This window comes from Lagopus muta, chromosome 15 (genome assembly GCF_023343835.1).
Source record: "Lagopus muta isolate bLagMut1 chromosome 15, bLagMut1 primary, whole genome shotgun sequence".
In the NCBI taxonomy this organism is placed as follows: domain Eukaryota; kingdom Metazoa; phylum Chordata; class Aves; order Galliformes; family Phasianidae; genus Lagopus; species Lagopus muta.
In genome coordinates this window covers 1,982,647-2,005,717 of record NC_064447.1, presented here as the reverse complement: position 1 = coordinate 2,005,717, position 23,071 = coordinate 1,982,647, and the positions used below count along the sequence as shown (strand labels likewise).

The 23,071-nt window shown below is 48.5% G+C and overlaps 1 protein-coding gene across 4 annotated transcripts in view; it reads left to right on the top strand.

Moving 5' to 3' along the window:
* The first annotated feature begins 3,194 nt into the window (after positions 1 to 3,194).
* The window catches only part of SEC14L5 (SEC14 like lipid binding 5), a 35,448-nt gene continuing 15,571 nt past the window's right edge, over positions 3,195 to 23,071 (top strand). For 2 of the 4 annotated variants that reach the window (XR_007379984.1, XM_048961619.1), the window contains exons 1-5: positions 3,195 to 3,329; positions 6,285 to 6,380; positions 8,201 to 8,276; positions 21,272 to 21,421; positions 21,552 to 21,683. Coding sequence is in view for 3 of the 4 variants with exons in the window: in XM_048961619.1 (XP_048817576.1) it covers positions 8,214 to 8,276; positions 21,272 to 21,421; positions 21,552 to 21,683 (345 nt within the window). In the remaining variant the exon portion in view is untranslated. Of the gene's footprint in view, positions 3,330 to 3,381; positions 3,508 to 5,275; positions 5,543 to 6,284; positions 6,381 to 8,200; positions 8,277 to 21,271; positions 21,422 to 21,551; positions 21,684 to 23,071 lie in introns of those variants that run through there. The other 2 variants (XM_048961620.1, XM_048961621.1) reach the window with 2 other exon arrangements.

The following is a 23,071-nucleotide window of genomic DNA, read 5'->3' as shown; positions in this document are numbered from 1 at the left end:
GAGTGTAGCAGAGAGCCATTAGTACACTATTTATCTGCAGTCTGATGGCTAAGGTAACCGAATCTGCTGTAAGATGTGCCGGACTGGAGCTCATTAGATCTCCTCTTCCATCTCCGTCAGTGATCTCCACCACCTCACTGCACGACCTTGGCAGGGCGTTCCGTCTCACTTTTGCACCAGAAAAAGAGACTTGCAGCATCAGCTGATGTAAGCAGCACAGGGAAGGCAAAGCACGAGGGACCCGCAGGATATGGGGCCTGCTGGGGAACGGGCTGCTGATCTGTGTCCTCAGTGCAGAAAGCATCAGGATTTTAACTTCTGCTGACTCTGAAAGCAGCAGCCCCCACTTCTGCTTAGCTTTTGTCAAGCAGGGCTATGTTAAATGCTAGCTGCAAACTGTGGGAACATATTTTTCTGAGCACCGCTGGGGAGGGCAGTGTGGTTGCAAAGCCTCTTCTTACAGCTCCATGCACGGGCTGGACACGAGCCCACTTCTAGAAAGTAGAAGTGCACTTCTACACTGCTTTAAATATGGCTCTGAAAACCGGGTGAACTTTGCTGCTGAATTTTTAAAGAGACTCTTTAATGTTTAAACGATGCTGATCTTGCAAGGGTTGTTAAACACGTGTGAAAGACAGCTGGGAAGTGACTTGGTGTGACAGTGCAGAAAGAGCTGGGCTGTCTGTGTGATGCTGGTTTGCCATCATCTTCTTGCTGCTGTGTGAGACAGCCCCTGCAGGGCTGACCACTGCCACAGACCTTCTTCAGAGGTCAGATGCTTTTGTAATGAAGGAAACGAGAATAAGAACACCTTGAGCAATCCCTACAACTTCTTTTCCTCTCCTGATTCACCTCTCACTGGAATTGCTGCTGGTTTTGGGGTGTTTTTTTGTTGTTTTTTTTTCCCGATGTACACCCAAAGATGAAGCAGGGAAGTTGAAGAAAGAGGGAAAAGCCATTGGAAATGGGTGAAGTGGAAGCTGGATGGTGTCTACAGACCAGACGTCCTTCCTGAGGGTTGTACTCATTTCTAACCACAGAGATCGGGTTCCTATCAGCAGCACTGAACTTCTGTGGAGTGAGAACTTCCTTCTGAACAGCCCCAGTGAGAAAAACTGAGGGCTGAATGCCAGCCCTTGCAGCAAGCATCCCATCCACGTAGGTGATAGAACAGCAAAGTGGAACGGATGGGCTTCAGGGCAGTGGGAATGCCTGCAGAGAGCTTCCTCTGGGTTGGAGAAAAGGTATCCTACCACAACTGCAGTGTTCCAAGGGGAGCTGGTGGCAGGAGACCAAGGCATATTGGAGAAGGGAGATTCTAGTCAGGGCTGCCCAGCAGAGGAAAGGATGGGAAGCTGCTTTCCAAGATACTGACCTGTTTTCTATGAGTAGAACATGAAAGAGCACCGCTATTGAGCCACAAAGTAGGAACAGGTTGGTGCGTCGCAGCAAGAGGGCAGAAATCATGTTTTTGTCTCCTGTTCCCTCTAAGGAAACATAACATTAACAGAGGTGGGAGAGAAACACCATTCCTTTGAAAATGTTACATCCTGAATGGGAAAGGAGAGCATAAAAGCAGGTGTGAAGGCAGATGCAGGGTTTGGATGACTTGGTTTCAGCACCCAGCCATTCGGCACAGCCTGCAGGAGATGTTGGCTGCTCTGGCCATGCAGGATGTGGCTTTCCCAGAGTTTTGTCATTTCAGGGCTCTGTGTGTTCTTTACAGAGCAATGGCAGGCTGGCCCGCTTGGTTGGAGGCAGCAAAACGTTTCAGGAAACATTACTGATCAGAAATAGGACCGCAGCTTCCTCAAACGCCTGTCTAGAAGAGGAGATGCTCTACAGCTTGAAGTGATAAGGAGGCAGGAAAGGAAACATGATCTTGCAAAGTGTCAGCTGGTCCCCTGGGAGAATTTGAAAGGAGGTTTTTGAAGGTGTAAAACATTGCCAGGTTGGTCTCTCACATCCCCTTCTCACCTCCCCTTGGTGCCCTGTGCTGCTGCCCACAGGTGCCACCAGCATGGGCAGCTCCTCCTCGAGTGCAGCCACGTAGAACCATGGAATCATAGAATTGCTCAGGTTGGAAAAGACCTCAGCGATCATCGAGTCCAACCAAAACCTGACCATACTACCCTAACTCTAATAACCCACGACTAAATCATGTCCCTGAGCACCACATCCACACGTTTTTGATTAAACACCCTCAAGGACAACGCAGAGCTACTGACAGCTTTCTGCTATGGCTTCCTTGTCCAGCAGGTGGCCCGACAGGGAGCAGCTCTCTGCTGTAACGCATTCTCTTGGTACAACACGAGGAATTGGAGCACCGAGGTGAGGGGTAACACTGTGAGCACATGGTGATGTGAGCCTTAGGCATGGTGGATCTGCCTGCCTCAGCACCTGGGGCTCAGATGTCCTACAGCCCTATAGCCCTTTGACCCCATCTACAGTACTGCATCCAGGCCTGGGCTCCCCAGCACAGGAAGGACGTGAAGCTCTTTGAGTGGGTCCAGAGGAGGGCCATTAAGATGATCAGAGGGCTGGAGCATCTCTCCTATGAGGAAAGGTTGAGGGAACTGGGCTTGTTTAGCTTGGGAAAGAAAAGGCTCCACGGAGAACTCATTGTGGCCTTCCAGTACTTCAATGGAGCGTATAAACAGGAGGGGGGAATGGCTGTTTATGAGGGTGGATAGTGATAGGATGAGGGAGAATGGTTTTAAACTGAGACAGGAGAGGTTTAGGTTAGATTAGGAGGAAGTTTTTCACACACAGGGTGGTGAGGCACTGGAACAGGTTGCCCAAGGAGGCTGTGGATGCCCCATCCCTGCAGGCATTCAAGGCCAGGCTGGATGTGGCTCTGGGCAGCCTGGGCTGCTGGTTGGCGACCTGCACACAGCAGGGGGTTGGAGCTGGATGATTGAGCTCCTTTGCAACCCAGGCCATTCTAGGATTCAACCCTTGCAGCGTGCCCCACTAGCCAGAACCCCAGGAGCGATAAGCCGGGCTCCGAGCGCTTCACTACGATAAAACGGGGCGCAGCTCGGTTCGGCTCCGCCCGCCGAATCCAGCCGGGCCCGCTGGAGCCGGGGCGGGGATTGAGGCGGAGCCGCGCCCCGCAGCACAATGGACAGCGCTCTGCGGCGCCGCGTGCGCTGGGGCGGGGCGGGAGCGCGGCGGTTGAAGCGGAGCCGGGGGCGGCGCGGCGCGGAGCCGGGTTGGGGCCGCCGCCGTTGCTCGGCATGGGGCCGGCGGGGCTCCGCCGTGGGCGCGGTGAGGACGCGCGGAGCCGCGTTTGGACGCCACGCTGCGGGGCGGAGGAGGGCGCCTCGGTGAGGGTCGTGTGAGGGGTTCGGTTCGGCTCGGCTCCGTTCGGCTCGGTTCGGCGCTGAGGGCCGCGGGAGGTGCTGTGCTGAGGGGCTGGGGGGGGAATTCCGCCCCAATCGTGGCCTCGCATCGGCTCGTAGCGTGCCGGAATACAGGTGTTGTGGAACTCCAGGGCTGACCCCGGTGAGCTTCTATGGAATGCGTTGACGTATTTGGGTCGGTTCTGTATTAAAGCCCCGACTCGGGCTTTAGGGCTGGGTTAAACCGCGCGTGTGCTGTTCGCCGTTGGGACGTCCGCGGGGAATGGGTCGCGTGGTGACAACCGCTGTGCAGCGTGCTCGGCACACCTGGGCCCAAGGAGAAACACGGCTGTGAGCCTACGAGTCCCATCCAGCTCGGGGTATGCTTGAACCTGAGCCTGTTGTGCTGTGCTGTTGGGGCATCGCAGATGGACTTGTCTCTGTGTTAAGCTGGGGGCACATCTCTGTGCTTATGTTGGAGGTGTTGCGTGCATGTAGCAGTAGAAAAGGCTCAGTGTAACTCCTGTGGGTGAGGATTGAGGGCTGCCCCTCCAGGAAGACTTTGCTGCTGCCAGCTGGCAAACTTCAACTTCCAGAGAGTCAGAGTTTGGCTGTGTGTGATAGAGAGGTCAGCTGTGGTTCCCTGGCACAAGGATTCCCCACCAAGTATGAGATAAAGGCACAGAAATATTAGGCATGAAGCTGATGTTGATGCTTGCGTGGAGGAAATGGCTCACTCGACAAATATTTGAGAGCAGAATGCTTACGCTGTTCCTTTTTCTCCTTCCCCTCTCAGCCAAAGGCGCTGCTCCCTATTGTGTTGCACAGAATGTGGAAATGCAGTCGGGGTGTTTGTGTTGTCCGCCCTTGGTTGTAATCCACCACTGGGCTCACATCCATGCAGGGTGACAGCGTGGGGGCCGGGCTCCCAGCAGCTCTGTCTTGCAGCCCTCTGTGCCCCCCCCCCACATTGCTGTGTGCACAGCTCAGGGCTGAGCAGAGGATGAAGCCCTGCCTGAGAAGACATCAGCTTCTGAAAGACACCAGAGCTGTCTGCTGGTGCCATTCCATTTCTTTTATTGAGCTGTGAAAGACAGAACCAAGTTTTTGGGTGCAGAGGCTCTAATAAGCATCCTGCAGCTTGGTACCATCTTGTTATTAAGTAAGCGAGGCGTCTGTCAGCACCTGCCACAGCAAAAGGCTCTCGAGGCAGAGAAGTGTTGTGCACAGCTTTGTGTGTTGATTTGAAGGGAGGATTATAGGCTGCATCCCACCAGAGTCATAGAATCCTAGAATGGCCTGGGTTGCAAAGGACCACAAAGCTCATCCAGTTCCAACCCCCTGCTGTGTGCAGGTCGCCAACCAGCAGCCCAGGCTGCCCAGAGCCACATCCAGCCTGGCCTTGAATGCCTGCAGGGATGGGGCATCCACAGCCTCCTTGGGCAACCTGTGCCAGTGCCTCACCACCCTCTGTGTCCCCCCTTTCTGGCTGTGAGTATCAGCTTGGGGACAGCTGGCTTTCATGTGGCAAAAGACAATTTGAGGAAGTCTGGAACTCTTGCTATTTTCAGCAGGGCTTCGTGAAAGCAAACAAACAGAACCCTCAAAAACAGAACCAAACACAAAACCTGCTTGGTGGTTCTCCTGCTGAGAAGAAACCATCATGGGTGGGAGAAGTGAATAAAGGCTGTGGCTGCTGAGTTCTGCCACTTAACAGGCAATGCTAGCTCTGGATGAGAAGCAGGGCTTTGTGGACTTCAATCTGGGACTTTATGTATATTTAATTTTGAAACCCAATTTCTCATTCCCAACCATCTGGCTGTAGTCTGTCAAGTCAGCCTCTCCTACAAATAATAGAATAAAAGTTAAGCATATGGAAAATCCCTCAGGTGCCTGCTGGGTGATTCTAAATAAAGTGGAAGCGTAACGTTAATGTCACTGCCTCTCCTCCTTCTGCTGTGTGTTGTGATTCGTGCTCCCTGCAGGAGCCCTCCCAGGCTCAGCTGACAGCGATAGCTCTGCGTGCTGCACATGCACTTCTTGTCAGGAGCTCACCTTGTCCCTGAAATGCCACCGAAGTTGCAGTGTGGAGTTGTGTGCGGTCAGGAGTTGTTTCCTTCTCTCTCCAGTGCAGTGCCAGAGGTGTATTCCTGAGCTCCTAACTTGCTGCCGTGCAAGGGGTTCAGCTCAGCTGTGAGGTGCTGTAGCAGAAGGGCCATGGTGGCCTCTGCAAGGAGCCCCAGTGTGCCGAGCCTGCATGCTGCTGGCATTGCTGGCAGCATCATGGGGTGCTTTGTGCAACATGGTAGCTGCTGCTGTCCCATGCGTCCAGGTGTGCAATAGCTGAGCTGCTTCTAACATCTAATTGGGATGCTTACAGGGATTAGCTGCATGTGTTGCTTCATTGCACTGGCTGCTCTGGTCTCTCTGAGTTTTTCAGACTGCTCTGGGCTTGGCCAGACGCTGGTGTTACCCAGTGTGGGTAACACACTGCCTCTGGGTGTGGATTAACCATTGTAAGCCATCAGGTTGCAGCTTACTGAATCACCCCTCTTCAGCCCAGTTTCCATGTGTGCTTTCAGCCAGGTGCACAACAAAGTGGAACAGGTAGCTGGGCTGCTGAAGGCTGGAGTGCTATGGCGAATGTTTATGGAGCCAGAGGTGTTTCTGTACTCGTGAAGCTGCTTTCTGGTCTTTACAAAGAGGCTGAAAACATCTGTTTATAACTTATGTGAAATACTCAGCAACTGCTAAAACAGGTCTTTCTCTGAGAACTAAAAGCTCTAGCATGTATTAATGTGCATGTCTTCAGCAAATCTGGCTCAGCAGCCCTCTGGTAGCACCTGGAAATCCTACATCGTTATCACTGCTAATCACCTGCCTGTATCCCCATGCAAAAAGTGACTACTCTCACTGCCTTTTTTTTCCTTTCCTCCCCAGGAGTTCTAGCTGAAGTCCCTCTTGCTTTGAGAAGCAGAATGACTGCTCAGTCTTGAGAAGAGAGCACGGAAGGTCTGCCAGCACACTGTTCCCAAGGTATGAGAGGTTTCTAGGGCAAGTGTGAGTTATCAGCTGTCTGTTTTCCACTGCTTCTGTGGGTACAGTTATTGCTGACCCCTTTGCTCCTTTCCCTCGGCTAGAGCAAACCTGTGGCAGGCTGGTGTTGCAGCTGCAGGCTGGCATAACAACAGAGCAGTCCAAGCAGCGTGGTGAAGGCTGTTCAGCTACAGCTTGTGCCGCCCTTGTGTCCCGAGGCTTCCTCCTGCAGAGGTTTCTGACCCCTTCCTACAGCAGTGCCAGACATCCAGGTTTAGCAAGCGAGGCTAGAACTGGAAGCAAGATGACAGCTAAAGAGGTGTGACGAGGCTTCTCTTGCTATATTTGCACTGACTCGGAAGGTTCCCGCACAGCGTAGGTATTGCGCTTGCATAATCATGTTACAGCATTGCATTACAAGGTGCCCCATGCCTCTCTTGGCTCGGGTATCTGATATGTGATAGCAGTCTGGGCTTCCTGGGTGTTTGCTTGCTCCTGCTGTGCTCACTTCACTCTGAGGTGGTTGCTGTGCTGATGCCTGCTCTGTGCATTTACTCGCTCTGCGAGGTCCGGCTTTTTAGCATCGATAAAGCTCTCGGACAGCCAGCAAGTCCTGGTTGTTGTTCCCTGGGTAACGTGATCCTCTGCAGAGTAACTGACTGTGAGACCCTTCTACAAACATTCCTCGCTCTCAGGTACCCAAACTTTTTCCCCCCTCCCTTGCTGAACGCTTGGATTTCTGTGTGCGATGGCGTTTTGCAGCAGCTCTACTAGAGCAGGACCTACTGCTGTTTGCTTTTTTAAGTCATGTTTCATCTCCAGTTTTTGGCCTGAAACGTCAGCAATAAGTTGCCCTGTGCTCAGAGTGTTGAGTTCAGCTATGCTACGCTGCGTGGTGCTGTCAAGGGCTGGTGTCTGCTTAGCAGAGGAATTTGAGCAGGGTGGAATCAGCATAGTCTCAAACCAGCTGTCCAGTTTGGTGTTTCAGATGTTTTTGGATGACATTAACGGGAGCAATGTAAAGGATTCTAAAAGAATTGCAGGAAGCAGCCCGATAACCTTTTTAATGGTTTACCTGCTTCCTTGAGCTGCTCGTTATTGGTGTGTATTTAAGGGTTAAAACCTCAGCAGAAGAGTGTGAGGGAGGAATCCTGATGAGAACAGTGAGAGGTGGCTTGGAGAAATGAAACACTGAGAGCTGAATTGTTTCCACTGCATGCAGTTATTCCCTCAATTCAGCTAGAGGCAGTGGGCATTCAGGCAGTGGGATGTGATTGCTAGCTTAGCATCGGGCTTGTTCTGTAAGCATGCTGTTTCCTTTTCCTTTCTTTCAGTGAGTTAAAACAGCTAAATGGTACTTGGAGCACAAAAGCATTTAAAACAATGTACACGAAGCTGCGCGGACTTTCAATAGGAGAGATTTTGCATCATGGTATCAAACTTAATGCAGAAAATAGAAGGGAGGGGAAAAAAAAAGAGAATTTTCCATTTAAGCTTTTGCAAGATCCCTAGGAGAGGCTTCCTTCCCCACGTTCTGGCTTTACATCTTTGCTTTAATTATTGTGAGTTTTGGTTGAAGTAGTGTTGGGAAGCAGCAGAGGACTCTGCTGTGTGCTGGATGTGTGCTGGGCTGGGGCTGCACACACCTACCTGCCTTTCTTCCCTCTGTGACTTACAAAGTGAGGCCGGGCAGCAAACAGACCTAAGATCTCTGTCTGTGGGAAAGAGTTAGGCTTCCAAATCTGTTTGTGAGCATTGTTAGAATGTATAAACGTTTGTTATCAGGGGCCTGAAGTTGTCCAATTTGATTTGTGTTACAGGTGCGTGCTGAAGATGGTGCAGAAATACCAGTCCCCAGTTCGAGTCTACAAATACCCTTTTGAGCTCGTCATGGCAGTGAGTAATGCTCAGCACTTTTACTCCTCCAGCTGTTACAGGCTGCAGCCTCAGGCCAGTGGGAGGTGGGGACTGCAGCGTGGTTAGCTTATCTTTATGGCAGCCTTCTGTGGGCATGCTGCAGGAGCACAGGTTTAGCTCTCACTGTCTTCTCTCCTTCGTTTTCCATCAAATATAAGGGTCAACATCTCAGTGTTTTCACAGAGACAGCTTATTAGTCACTGTAGGAAAAACAAACAAACCAACAACTTGTAAAATAAACTACTAATTTGTAATTCCAAGTTAGGCACTGGAAGGAAAAGACTGTTTTGTTGTAGACAGAGTCAGCTTGTTGCTATACACCACCTTTGCGTTATCACTGAATACCGTTCTGTTCAGAATCTCTCTAGATCTGATCCCAGTCAGTGTCAGGCTGCCCAGAGAGGCTGTGGATGCCCCATCCATCCCTGAAGGTATTCAAGGGCAGGTTGGATGGGGCACTGCACAGCCTGGTCTAGTATTAGGTGTGGAAGTTGGTGGCCCTGTCTTCATCAGGGGGGATGGAGCTTCGCAGTCCTTGAGGTCCCTCCCAACCCAACCCATTCTATTATACTATGATCATAGGATTTGCATATCTAAAAAGTCTTTTCTAAATCAGTGATCTTCCTGATTTGGTTTAAAAACTAGAGATCTTTGGATAGAAACTCTCAAATTGTTCTTCCCTTTCCACCCCATGACTGAAATGTTGGGTGAGATCTCTCCAAGTTTTGTGTCATCCAGAAGGAGCTTGAGAGCTGTAGTTGAAGCTGGTGGTGCAGAAAGCTCATGTCACCTCAACAGCTTCCTGAGGTGAGGCTTTAAAAGTGTTTGTGATATTTTGGACTTTTCCACTGCTCTTCAGGGTTCTGAGAGCTCTGCTCCTTGCATTTTGAGGGCAGCACCTGAGCATTTCGGCGTGCATCTGAGATGCTTCCATACAGATTCTTGCAAGGTTTTGCTTAGTAACCTCTATGGAGCATTTCAGTCTACCCTAGGAATCCATGAGACTCAAACGCTGAGACTTTCAGTCTGGTATTTTCTTCCCTGCTCAACAAGGATACCAGTTTTCTTTGGTCTTGCAGGAATCTCAGCAGGAAGGTGGAAAGCTGCAGAGTGAAAGCAGTCAAAGTCATTTCCACGAATGGAAGGGAGAACCCAACACAGTGCATGGTGTTCCTTTTGGCAGCATTGCCTTTCCTGGATTCCAGGCAAATAAGTGCCATAAAATTGCTTTTATCCAAAGCAGACTCCAGTCTTTTGATTCGACAGTTAGAATTGAGGGGGAGGTTCTTTGCTTCATCCTCAGTGTGAATAAAAGGCAGCAGCAGTTCCTCAGCTGTGAGCAGGTGCCATTCCCTTGGATGCTCTCTCATCATCAGGACCTAACAGCCTTTCTTTCCGATAGCTGGGCTCCCACCCCCAGCTTTCCCCCTTTTTTCTCCTTCCAGTCTTGTCCAAGTTTGCTGTGTCCGTAAGCAGCTGAGCCAGTAACATGAGGTAGATGTGCCTGCAACCAGTCTAAGGTTAATGTTTGTGGTAGTGAAACTTTTCTAGCTTTGTTTTCTTGTTCTCCCAGTGCATTCTGTGTTAGAATTAGATACCAGTGCTTGTGATGGAGGTACTTGGCTCTATGCATACCTCTCCATGCTCTCACTGTCTGTCTTAGTAGGATAACCCTCACTAGATGCCCATCAATAGACTGGCTGCTCATACAGCAGGCTGCCTCTAGACAAATCCTTTGTAAGCTTGTTAGCAGAATGCCTAAAGGCTGGGGTTTGATGGGTTTATTTTTCAAGTGGCTTAGTTTTATTTGCTTCCAGTTTTTCAACGTGATAGAATTTAAAATTCCCTGGGATTTCAAGGTTGGGATTGCAAACGTCGTCCTTTAGGAGCTCAGCAAGCTCAAATTGCTGTCACCTTAGCAAAGTTATTAGTCCTCTTATAAAGATTAAGTTACTTGCTCCAAGGTCACCCAAAGGACCGTGTGGTAGTCTAGGGAACTGAATATAGACCCTGTAGTCCCTCTGTAATCTCCTGTGAAGATCACGTGTCCACAGCAGGATCTGCATTATTACAAAGACGGACATTTTGGAAGATTCTAAAGGCAGTGCTTGAGCCTGGTGGCAGTCCACACGGGCCAGATTGGATGCAGGCTTCGTTACCACGTTGGATGTGTTTGGATGGAGCCCCCCATTTGTGTGGAGGCAGCGTGGATCTCGCAGAGCTGTCAGGCACTCGCTGTCAGTTGCTGGAAGTTTTGCAGGCAGTGTGGGCGTGCAGCGAAGCTGTTTTGCTCCTCAGCACATGGCACTGCTGTTAATCTGCCTCAACATAAATCTGACAGCAGCTTCCTCAGTACTGGGAACCTTATATTCAGCTGCTTTCATCTCTCCACCCCAAATGCTTTCTGTGAACCTTTGGGGCGCAGTGTGCTCGTGCTGAGGTTGGTGTCAGGAAGACAAGGATGGTGTGAGTAAATTCCCAGACATCTCTCTATTTTAAGGGTCCCTGTGCACTGATAACATTTGTAATGGGGAGAGTGAGACTTCTGGGGCTCTGTACAGGCTGTGCTGTGAGGTAAGGAGGGTTTGTTAGGAGAAGTACCCCAGAATCTCTGATGTTTGGACCCTCCTATGGTAAATGATGCATGTGCTGCCTTCGGTTACGAGGAGCTGAGAAGTAAGGTGGATGTAGCCAAATGATTCATTGCATCCTGGCCTTGTTGAAAGGCATTGTGTTTCCCATGCCTTTTGTTGAACCCTGCCACCAGGAACATGATTCATCCTGTTGGAGCTTGCACTGTGCACATTGTGCTGCTCATCCTCAAGACAGCACAGGGCTGTGCGTGACAGAAGAGCCCGTGTTAATACCTTTATTATTGTGTATCTCTGGATAATTGTCTATGGATTTACACTCTACTGGTTATTAAAGCTTCTGCTGCTGGCATTCTGGCATGGGCAGGCAGTAAATTTGGCACATCCACAGAGTCCTTCACACTGCATTCCCCTTCTTGCTCTCTTTGCTAGTCCTGTGCATCTGAGAAGTAAAAGGGAATCTGAGGGCTTAGCAAGCATCTCCTGGTCGTGCAGGAGTTTCAGTTGTTTTTCTCTTCCTTTTACTACAAGAGTGCTCCCTTCTTCTTAAACAAAGGATCATCTTCTCTCACTTGTCCGCATCCACAGAAGTGATTTTTCACCTGCTTTGTTCCTATTCTGTGCTTTCATTGAAGGATCACAGATTAGCTCATCAAATGATATCCAGCGCCTGACATCTCTGACTTGAAAAGAATCTTGACAGGTTTTGTTATGTTATATTCTTCCTTTTCCATTCTGTCTTTCCCTTCCTTCTCCTTTCCCCTTTTAAACGTAGCTGTTCAGTCAAGTGGATTGTCCTCTGATACGTGGTGTTGAGTTTGGTTTGGGCATGTGAGTCCATAATGGACATAATGGACAGGAAACAAGGCTAAGAGAGAGACTGGATTTTTCACATTATTTGTTGCCAGTGAATTGTTAGGTCAGATATGGTAGGGATTCTTTTCCTGTTAATTCTAGCAGTGCATTCAGCCCGTTACACTTGCAGTTTACATCTACCAGATTTGAATACTCTGTAGTGTACCCTAATTTTGCTTTGTTTCCAGTGCTACAGGCCTGAAATAGCTGTGCACTCCTATGTGGTCTCCTACACTTCACGTGCAGTTTTAATTGCAGCCATAATGGTGTGAAGGGCAAACTTCAAGGCAGCACTTCTGTCAATTATTTGGTCCTCTTGCCGCACTCATGATGCACTTCATATTCAGCTCTTATTGCTGCTCATGGCAGGTAATGGTTTCTGCCGAGAGAAATGGTCTTTCTGCCCAGCCTTAAAGATCTGTTCAGGGCAGCTTGTCACCTTCCCTCTGTGTTGGTCTGCAGATAGGAACTTGACTGTCTGAGGTCCTGATCTGCCACCTGTACTTCCAAGCTCCTATCATTCTTTCCCAGCTGTAGAGGCAATACAGAGTTCTTTGCATTTACTTGATCTGAAGTTCATCATTTTTCAGGTCAGATGAACTGAATGGAACCACGATGGTGTATATATACTTCTGCATCTCTTAGTGTGGTTTGAGTGCTAACAAGCTGGCTGGCAAGTTTAGTTCAGGCTGCAAATGTTGCAGTTTTTATCTCAGAAATGACTTGGCATTGAAATTAGTAGTAAAAAATAGTCCTTCTCCCTCTTTACTCTCGTGCTGTAGCACACAGCTCCATCCCATCAAAAGCAATTATTTGTGGTCCTTGTGTGGGGTGTCTTTCTCATTAGCCCAACCCAGCTGAAGCAGTCGTGCTGATCTTCACTGGCTCTGCCAGGGATCTTCACTCTTACCCCCAGATAATCACCCAGCAGATCAGCCTTGTCCACTGGCTATGTCCAGCATGTCCAAGCTGCTGTGCAGCCACTGAAGTTTTTCTCAGATGCACCAGCTGAGGATCTGGCCCATAGCTGTGTGCAAGACTCAAACATCCACTGCAACTAACACCAAAATGCATCATTTTCTATCTCACTGCCTGGTATTCTTTCATGCTAACAGTGACAGGAGGTTTGTATACGCAGTCTAATTGAAAGCAGCTTGTTGCTATTTCAGCTGTCAGCATTAGTTGTAGGAGGAGAAACTAAACACTGTTGAAGCCCTAACGGCTAGAATTTCTCTCCACATAACTTTTCAAAACTATTTTTGTTCATATCTTTGCATGATGAGTGCGTGTTGTATTACAGATGTTAGGTCCTCAGAAAGCTTTATGTAATGACTGGTTGCTGTCACATTTAGCACGCTGGCTTTATAAAGAGGCTGATGAAACCCTGACACGTTGCACATGCTCTGCTCTCTGATACTGTGGTTTCTTAAAGGATGTGATAATTCACTGACTGGTGCAGGTTCCCTTGTAACAGAGATCTAAGCCTTCTTGTGCCAGGTAGGTGCTGCGGTTTGGCCCAAACAGCTTGCAGTACACATTGGTAACAAAGAGAATGGTGTGTGACAGCAGTGCAGCGTACAAGCAGAACGATGTCTAGCAGGAACAGTGTTAGCTCTGAGGGTGTGTTTGGTGTGACAAGTTCAGCATGTCTTCACAGCCCATCTGGTCTCAGAGAGGCTGCTGCTGTTGTGCTGCATCAGACGTGCAGATCAGCTGTCAACTACAGTGCAGTATCTTACAATGCCTACAGCACAGATGCACCATAGAATACATTTCTGGGCCTTGCCGTGTACTTAATTATAATTACAGACTCCCCAGCTGGAGCTTCAAGACGTCGTTAATCTTGGAACATCCCAGGCTGATTTTTCTTTAAACAGAGTAGAATCTTAACCAAGATATTTGATGCTGGTTCACAGCCTCTGCTTTCAAGTGTGAGCCCTGGAAAAAGAAGAGCACTTGCTGCAGGGAGAGCAGAGCGGCTTCTGGCAGCTGGAATGCTTCACAAGCACAGAACAGCAGTGCTGCAGCTGTGCAGATGGCTGAAAAGATTGGAGGAGAGCTGTGAGGGCAGCACCAGTGGAGTTCCAAAGAGAAGGAGCAGTGCCTGCTGCCCAGTGTCCTTGGACAGCCACAAGTGAGGGGTGATAGAGCTTTGCAGCCTGCATGGCCAGTGCTCGAAGGCTCCTTTGGAGCAGCTGATGTGGATAACGACACAGATTTCAGATGGTGTTGGAAATAGGATTTCTGACTGGCAGTGCCCTAGAGATTGGGGAAGAACCGAGGTGAAAGGAGGAAAATGTTTTAAAATAGCTTCTCTTTGATGCTCAGTCCCTGTAATGTTTGACATGTAATGTCCCAGTAGGCATCCGAGCACAAGCTGAGAAATGGATGCTTCCCTACAGAAGCGAATGAACTCCCTGCAGCAGGATTGTTAGGTATACAGAACGTGCTTACTGAGTGCAGGCAAATCACCTTTGGATCCAGGTGGTCTGTGTCCAACCACTGTCCATGCTGGTATTTTAGAGGAAGGCAACTTCTCTTGCCTCTTTTCTTGCCATGCTTTGAAGGAGGGCTTGTTGTAACTGTCAGAAGGCATTGGGTTAACTTTGCATGTGCTTACAGAGGATCTAGCGTTGACTCAAGACGTGATGCTTTGGTGTGACTTGATGGCTTGAAACCATGCTGTCAAGATGCACTATAAATATCCCATCATCTTACTGCTGAGAAGCTTTTGGCAACAGAATTCTGAAAGTAATGATTCCTGTGTCAGCTGGGATAATTCTTCACAGCTGTATTCAGTTGTTCAGCCCCTGTGCCCTGCCACCACCTCCTCAAGTTATTAAGCAGGCTGAGAGTGAGCAATAGTCAGGCTGAGCGTAGAGCTGACATTTCTCTAGAGATTATGGTGTGGGATGCTTCCCCATGGGCAAGCAGATGATGTTTACCACAGCTGCTGGAAGTGGATAGAACTGCTTATTTGGATTTCTGGAGACAAGATGCAGTAGCCATGTGCCCTGGTCTGCTTTGTGTGCGCAGTGGGCATCATACCAGTCATAGAATCATATAGAATGGCCTGGGTTGCAAAGGCCCACAGTGCTCATCCAGTTCCAATCCCCTGCTGTGTGCAGGTCACCAACCAGCAGCCCAGGCTGCCCAGAGCCACATCCAGCCTGGCCTCGAATGCCTGCAGGGATGGGGCATCCACAGCCTCCTTGGGCAACCTGTTCCAGTGCCTCACCACCCTCTGGCTGAAAAACTTCCTCCTAAGATCCAACTTCAATCTCCCCTGTCTCAGTTTAAAACCATTCCCCCTTGTCCTGTCACAACCCACCCTCATAAACAGCCATTCCCCCTCCTGTTTATACACTCCCTTCAATTACTGGAAGCTCCCTTTGGCAGACTTGCATTGCCAGTGCTAGGACTCCATTAGCTTGGCAAGAGTGTTTTAGGAATGGATGATTCCAGCATCATGTGTGGATTTGGAGAGGAACTGGATCATTTGAGGGTTGTCCATGTTTTCTTTGGTCGCCTGCTCCCGGTGCAACATAGGATCTTATTGCTTTGGAGAAGCATTCATTTCTCAAGCTTTATTTGAGGAGTGCAGTCTGGGGCTGGAACGGATGAGCTCTGAACTAAGTGGCACTGCAGCGTGGTGCAAGGAGACACAAGATAGCTGGAAGTTCAGCTTGTATTCTAGTCATGTCTAGAAGACTTTTTTTTCTCTTCTGCTGAATGTATAAGTATAGAAGTTAAACAATAAACTCTTGAGCAGGGAATAAAATTGGTGAGACAGCTTAGAACCATCATCAAAGGTTAAATCTCAAACAGTGTGGATTTTAAATTCCTAAGCACAGTGGCCTGTTCAGATTTGACCCTGAGTTTACTTAAATTATCCACAATTCTTACAGCTGCTTCTGGCTACAACAGATTGTCGTGCCAACTAAGCATTACTTTGTGAGCCAGCCTTTTTGATTTGGGGCTGGTTCGCTGAGCAGCCTGCATGTGATGTAATGCTTGGTTGCTGTGTTTTGCTCTATAAGGTGTTAGTCACCAGAGATGTCTGCTTCCTTGCCTCCTAGTCCTGTGCATCTGGCATCTCTCTGCAATAGGCAATGGCAAACCTGCCCAGCCATGTAGCAATCATTCCTGTATAAAGCATTGCTTCTGTGGCTGCTGCAAAGACCGATGCATTGTGTTGTTTGTGACTTGAAGTGCTCCATCACCAACCATTCAACTCTTTACGGGGTAGATAGTAACAGAACAAGGGAAGATGATTTGAAGTTGAAGGAGGGCAGATTGAGGTTGGATGTCAGGGGAAGTTCTTTGCTGTGAGAGCAGTGAGGTGCTGGAACAGCTGCCCAGAGAGGCTGTGATGCCCCGTCCATCCGTGGAGGTGTTCAAGGCCAGGTTGGATGGGGCCCTGGGCAGCCTGGGCTGGTATGAAATGGGGAGGTTGGTGGCCCTGCATGTGGCAGGGGGTTGGAGATTCGTGATTCTGGAGGTCGCTTCCAACCCAAGCCATTATTTGACTCTGTGATAAGCAGAGGGGAATACTGTATCCAGGCAGCTTGAATGGGATAACGTTTCTTCTCAGACAGGAAATTGGGCACAGTGGTAATTTCCCAGGTTAGCTCTGTGCAGCTGCAGTGCATGTCCTGCTTTTGGTGCCATGTCACTCGGTTGTGCCTGTGTTGTAATGGGCAGCTGGTGTTCCCTGAATTGTTTCATTCACCCCGATCTGAAGGAATGAGACAAATGATTGACTGCAGTCCAGGGAGGCAGAGCTCTGATCCACGTTCCCAGCCTGGGTAACTGTGGTCCAGCGGACCTCTGGCAAATCAAAACTGGCTTCCCTCAGGTCCAAAAGGTTGTTATGTTTCTCTGCAGGTTGTAGTGATTAAGAAGCAGATGGGTTGTTGCCTGGTGAATGTGTGTACAGAACCTTTGTTTTCCTTTCTGCATTGGGGCTAAGCAGTAGGAGGCTTTCCTGGATGAAATGATTACTTTTTCCTGGAAGGTCAAACCTGAAAATACTTGAATCTGGAGATAACTATACCTCATTCGAGCTACTGAAAAGGTAGAATAAACTCCTCCACTTCCTATGTAAAAGTGGTGAGGGGTCCTATCTTGCTCTTGCATCCCTTTCCAAAAGGCTGATGATCTTGACACGTTTATATCAAAACGTGATATCGTGTCTCCTGTTTCCCCGTTCATCTGAACACAGATGCATTTTTTTTTGTCACTTCATCCTTAGTTTGGAGGTGTTTTGTTTCAAGCTGTAATTCAGTGCTTGGACTTCCCCGTTGTTTGTGATTCCTAAGGCCTCTGTTGTGTAATTGACTTCAAAGTCGCTTGCTGGAGAAGTTGTTGAAACCTGCAGAGGAGAAACAGGAGTAGCTGTTATAAAAGATCATAGGGTTGCTTGAGTTGAAAGGAACTCTTAAAGGCCATCTAGTCCAATTCCCCTGTGTGAACAGGGATACCCACAGCTCCATCAGTGCTCAGAGTCCATCCAGTCTGACCTTGGGTATCTCCAGGAACGAAGCACCCATCCCCACCCATCACCTCTCTGGGCAGCCTGTGGTGCTTCACCACCTGTATTGTAACAAACTTCTTCCTTAGATCCAACCTAAATCTCCCTTCCCTTAGTATGAAACCATTTCCCCTTGTCCTCTCACAGCAGACCCTGCTATAGACTGTGTCCCCTTCTTTCTTAAAGCTCCCCTTTATATACTGAAGGCCATGATCAGCTCTCTCCAGAGCCTTCTCTTCTCCATGCTGCACATCCCCAGCTCTCAGCCTGTCCCATAGGAGAGGTGTTCCTCGCGAGCAAATCAGGATGCGTGACTTCAGTCTGATGGAGATGACTACAAAGGTTTAAATGACACCTGTATGTTTGTGAAAGGATGGCATACAGTCCACCACCAAAGGACAGCATGGCACTGTTTTTGTGGCAGTGGTTCTACAGGAAAACAGACACAAAACCTCTTGGTTTAGAGTAGGACTCTGTAGGGCCTGAGCCGCCATCTCTTGTGCAGTGGTTGTTTGGGAGTGAAGAGGGGACATAAATCTGAACTGTAAAGAAAAGAATTCTTGTAAACTGAGATGTTGAGAGAGTTTGCTTGGTTCACCACGCGTGCACAGTGCTCAGGTCTGTTGGACCTGCAGCTGTGCTGGGGGATTTTCTTCCAGTCCAAGCTGGTGTGAAGTCAATAGCAGAGTCTGATGATGCTGGAAAAAGGAGCCCAAGCCAGGATTCAGGGTGACGTGCTGGCTTGGTCGGGTGGGAGGATTTGCAGGAGGTGTGCAAAGTGCAAGCTAGTGCTAATCCCTGTAGGATTTAGGGGAGGGAGCAGTTCACTGAGCCTTTTTTTTCTTTCTTTAATACAGCATTCAGTGCTTTGGCCATCACAGTGTTTGTCTTAAGGTGTAGTGAATATGCACTTAGGGAAAAGTAGTGGCAGGATTCCTGCAGCAGAGAAGGGAGACAAGTTGTAGTTTCTGTATACTTGTCAGTGCAGAGTTGCCTCAGCACGGAGATGAGAGCACATGCAGATGGATTAGGAGCTGAAGTATTAAAACAAGCTAATAATAAATCCCTGTGCCATTTGACTGGGGTATTGCTGTTCACCTTGCACTCTGCAAAATCATGGAGGAGGAGAAAATTACGATCAGTTCTGGTGCTGGATGGGGAAAAAAGGAGATGATTGTGTCCTGATTTTCCTCAGTTTCTCTGCTGGAGCAGAAATGTGCCGTTCTATAGATGCTGATCTTGATAAGAGGATGCTGGGTGCTTGTGAGGGAGGGCTCCTGATAGCTCACTCTCTGCAGTGGTGAAAGATTCAGCATGTTGACAGTGTGACTTCATTGTGGGTGAATCGTGGTGCTTCAGCTGTCCTTCATGTGATCTCGGGCATCTTTGGGCTGCTGTATTTTTAGAGTTGTTGCTGTGCAGAGAAGATCAGCAAAAGACTTACTATCAGTGTGTGAAAGGGATTTTTTCTCAAATATGGAAGTGTTCCACCTCTGCAGGTGATGGTTTGGGCTGTTGTCTTGGTTGTATCACCACGGCTGTGCATGGATGTGTGCATCTGCTTCCAAAACTGAGGCTGACTACGCTGTTAATAGGTGACCTGATCTTGGTTTTGCAAGATTTAATGATGGTGCATTAGGAAGCCTGTCTCCAACTGGGTTGAGCACATATTCAGTGGAGGGAGGAACAGCTGTGTGTTGGGGTCCTGGGGCCTCATCTTCAAACAGAAGCAGAGGTACCTGGGTTCGGTGGAGTTGTGTGGAGCTCCAGATTTGCCATGGTGGTCTCTCAGTGGCAATGAAGCACTCACAGGTCTGTATTCCAGGTGCAGCTGCTGAGGTGGGGCTTTTGGGCGACAGCTGTTCTTTGACTGTTCACCATCTAGTGCAAGAACAGCTCTTGTTTCTCTGCAGACCCCCTCGTGAGTGCTCATGGTACAGCTGCAGCCCTGAAAGAAAGAGGAATAGAGGCCACCATTGCTGTACTTGAGCTTTTCAGTCTGCCTGCTTTGTACTTCTTCAGTTTGTGGGAAATAAGGAAAAAACCCAGCCTTAGTGCTGACCTTAGTTCAACAGGGTTGACTCAACCTTTTTCTTATGGTTAATCCTTGTTCACTGAACATCCTTTTAGGGTGGGATGTTCACTTATGCTTCTAGCAAGTGTGTTAAGGGCATGTAAGGAGTGACCCATTCAAATAGCATCCTTTGGTAGGGTCTGACTTCACAGAATGGCTTATCATTACAACAAGTTCAGCTGCTTAAAGCAGTGGGTTTGCATTCAGTACGTGGAGCCACACAGATTGGTGTTGCAAACAGTCACTCGCTATGGGAAGCTTTATGTTCATCTAAAATAGTTTAATTTTTCCTTGAGATTAGAAGGGAAGTGCTGAAGTGGAGGTCTCATAGGTACAGCAACAGCCCTCCAACAAATACAGCAGAGCATTGCTTAGTGACTTGTGGGAGGAGTGTTACAGGCTTTGCTTAGGGCTGGGACTCCAGCTAATAATCTGCTTTCCCTTTCCTCATGATACGGCCATCTGAAACAACTTCTGTTCTGAGGTCTAGGGTCAGGAGACAGGAAATGTGTCCTTAAGTGCCTGAGCTATTTTGAGAGCAGGTATTTTTCCCCAGCACCAGGGTGCACAAACGCACACTGGGCCATCCAACCCATCAAACTGCTGTGGGAGCAGAGAATGCAGCCAGCCCTCAGCAGAGCTGGGCTGTTCTCAATGATCATCACATTAATAATTCTGAGAGAAGATGGGGAGACAGCAGCATTTTTCAGATGGTAGGGACTCTCTGTGGCATCATAGCAGGAATGTCTTGTGACCAAATTGGTGCAGCTGTCCATGAGGGTGTAATGGAAAGGGAGCATGGTTTACCCTGCAGTCACAGCTGTAGCTGAATCCTGGGCTTCTTATGCAGCATCTGCTCATGTTGCTTCAGTTATGTTTGCAATAGCAGCCCAACGTGCAAGGTGCTTTCTCTGGAATGAAAGGAAAATGTTCCATCCAGCAAAGATCTGGAGATGTAAGGAGAGATTGACAAGTAGGGAAAAATGGGCAACAGTAGGTAATGTGCATGTTAACTTCAGTTGCTGCAGGTGCCATGGAGACTGAATTCTTTCTTTTTTCTTTTTTTTTCTTTCCAAGAGCTGATAAAGAACCTTTGGAGGAAAGGTTTTTTGGAAGGAGGGGAGTAAATTAAAGCGAAGGTTTCAGAACTAGAACTGAATTATTTTGGAAGCGGGTGGATTGTGGTCAACTGAGTAGCCAGCAATTGCTGGTCTTACCCTTGATAGTCTGCAGCATCCATAGCAGTTTGACACATTTTTAGTGTCAACAGTTGATCACAATTTTGGGACAAAGGAGTATTAAATATTTCAAAACAGTTTCTTCATACAGGCAATATGTCTGACTGGAACGTTGTCGTCTCTGGGTCAAGTCCATAGCAAGCAGAAAACAGCATAGCTGGCCTTCTGTGATAGCTGAAGATTCCATTGCTGATGTTCAGGGTTTGATTCTCTTCCCACTACTTGTTTAACAACGTGGTTTTGTTTCTGCTTTGCGTGGGAAAGAAAAGAGATGTGGAGACGTGATGAGCTGCGTGACTGGCACGAGTGGATGCCAGCAGTGTTCATACGTATTTGGATTTGACTTCACCCCCTTCATTGGCTCCCTTTTTAGCAGAGAAGAAAGGCATCCACGTGTTGGGCTCTTACTCTAAGGGAAACAAGTAGAACTGTAGAATAGCTTGATTGGAAGGAACCTTGATGATCTTCTTGTTCCAACCTCCCTGCTGTGGACAGGGTTGCCAATCAGGTGCTAGATAGGCAGCCCAGGGCCCCATCCAGTCTGGCCTTGAACACCACCAGGGATGGGGCATCTGCAACTTCTCTTTAGGCAACCTGTGTAATTCACAGCCAGTTAGTTGATCTGGCCAGAAGCAGAAATATATGTATATAAAAAAAACTTCAGCTCTATTTTTCACTTCCAGGCATACGAAAAGCGCTTTCCTACATGTCCAGAGATCCCAGTCTTCCTAGGAAGTGAAATCCTGCATGAATCCAAAAGCGACGATGGAGCAATCCACGTCATTGAGCGGAGCTGCAAGCTGAATGTGGATGCTCCTCGGTTGCTAAAGAAGGTGAGTGGAATCCAAGGGGCACAGAGTGCTGAGTTTTGTTGGCAGGTTCAAACCAGTGAAGATTCCTAAAGCTGTTCTTTCTCTCTTCCTCTTGCTTTTTTTCCCCCTTTTGGTTCTCCACCCTTCTCAGATTGCAGGGGTAGAGTATGTTTTCTTCATACAGAAGAACACGGTGAACTGGAAGGAGCGAACGCTCCGCATTGAAGCCCACAATGAGACTTTTGCCAACCGTGTGGTCGTCCTTGAGACATGCAGCTACTCAGTGAGTGCCTTGATCCTATTTGTCTGTGAGGAAATGATTGAAAGCCACGTGCCAACACGTAGGGCAACATTTCTTGAGTGAATTTGAGCCCTGGACTGTACAGTACAATTGGATAATGGAAGGCCATTGGGTTTTGGGGAACAGGCCTTTTCCAGGGCTTTTGTGGAGCCTGGTAAGTTTCCTTAAGTTCACTGTTTTTGGAGTGTTAGGATCTAGAGTGAGAGCAGAAAACAGGAACGGTGATCCAGAATTGACAGTGTTCCCTGGGTTTCTTTAAGTTGAAACTCAGGATGTTAAAGCATTGGGATTTTGGACATGTATCTAGATTTGGGTATTTAGGAGGAAACCTGCATTGCCAGGGAAACTTGGCAACTAATTTACCTCTTTGCCTACAAGTGAAAGCTTTAGCATCTATTTTATAACGATCTTCTTGCTCTAAACATAGAATCATAATCATAGAATGGCCTGGGTTGAAAAAGATCTCAAAAATCATCCAGTTCCAACCCCTGCTGTGTGCAGGTCGCCAACCAGCAGCCCAGGCTGCCCAGAGCCACATCCAGCCTGGCCTTGAATGCTTGCAGGGCTGGGGCATCCACAGCCTCCTTGGGCAACCTGTGCCAGTGCCTCACCACCCTCTGGGTGAAACGTGGAGAAAGGTCTTATCTGTGGCCTGGGGTGACTTGTTCTGTGTCTCTACCTTCAGCAACAGTGTGCCATTTCACTCTAATTGTGCTATTAGGGATCAGTCACCATTAAACAGCTTCGACTGTTTCTTGAAGGGATCAGATACTGCTTTTTGTTCCCTAAACAAAAGTCTAGATCCCATTACTTACCTGCCCTTTTGGCAGCTGGACAGCAGCTTGGTTTCTTGGGAGTGTGCAAACTGTAAGTGGCTTCTGCTTCAAGCAAGGCAGACAGTTGAAAAGCTGTTAACCATTTTGGATGGTGAGGGGGAGGTGCCTGAACCAAAGATCAGTCAGTGGCTACGTGGCGTTTCCCAAAAATGACAGGAAATCAAGCTTCCATGGCTGTGAAGGGTGTTGACAGTTGTGAAATGCATGGAAGGTCAACTCTGGAATTGCTCACGCTGCTGCACTTGCTGATTTTGGCTGTGCTGCCTCTCCGGCTTGAGTCCTTCGGAAGGAAACGTCAGCAGCTGGGCTTTGAGGAGAGCTCTTCCTGGAACAGAGTGGGAGCAAGCTGTCTGCATCCTCAAGATGGTTCTCTGCTCTATTTTTACCAGCTCTCTTTTCCCTGCCAGGACGTACCGGAAGCAGGTTTATTCTCATCTTTCCTTTTCTGCAGTGTTCTCTGAAGCAACTTGCAGAAATACGATCCTTCTCTTGCAGCTGCTGTATTTTTTTCCTGAGGGAATTTGTGTCCTTTGT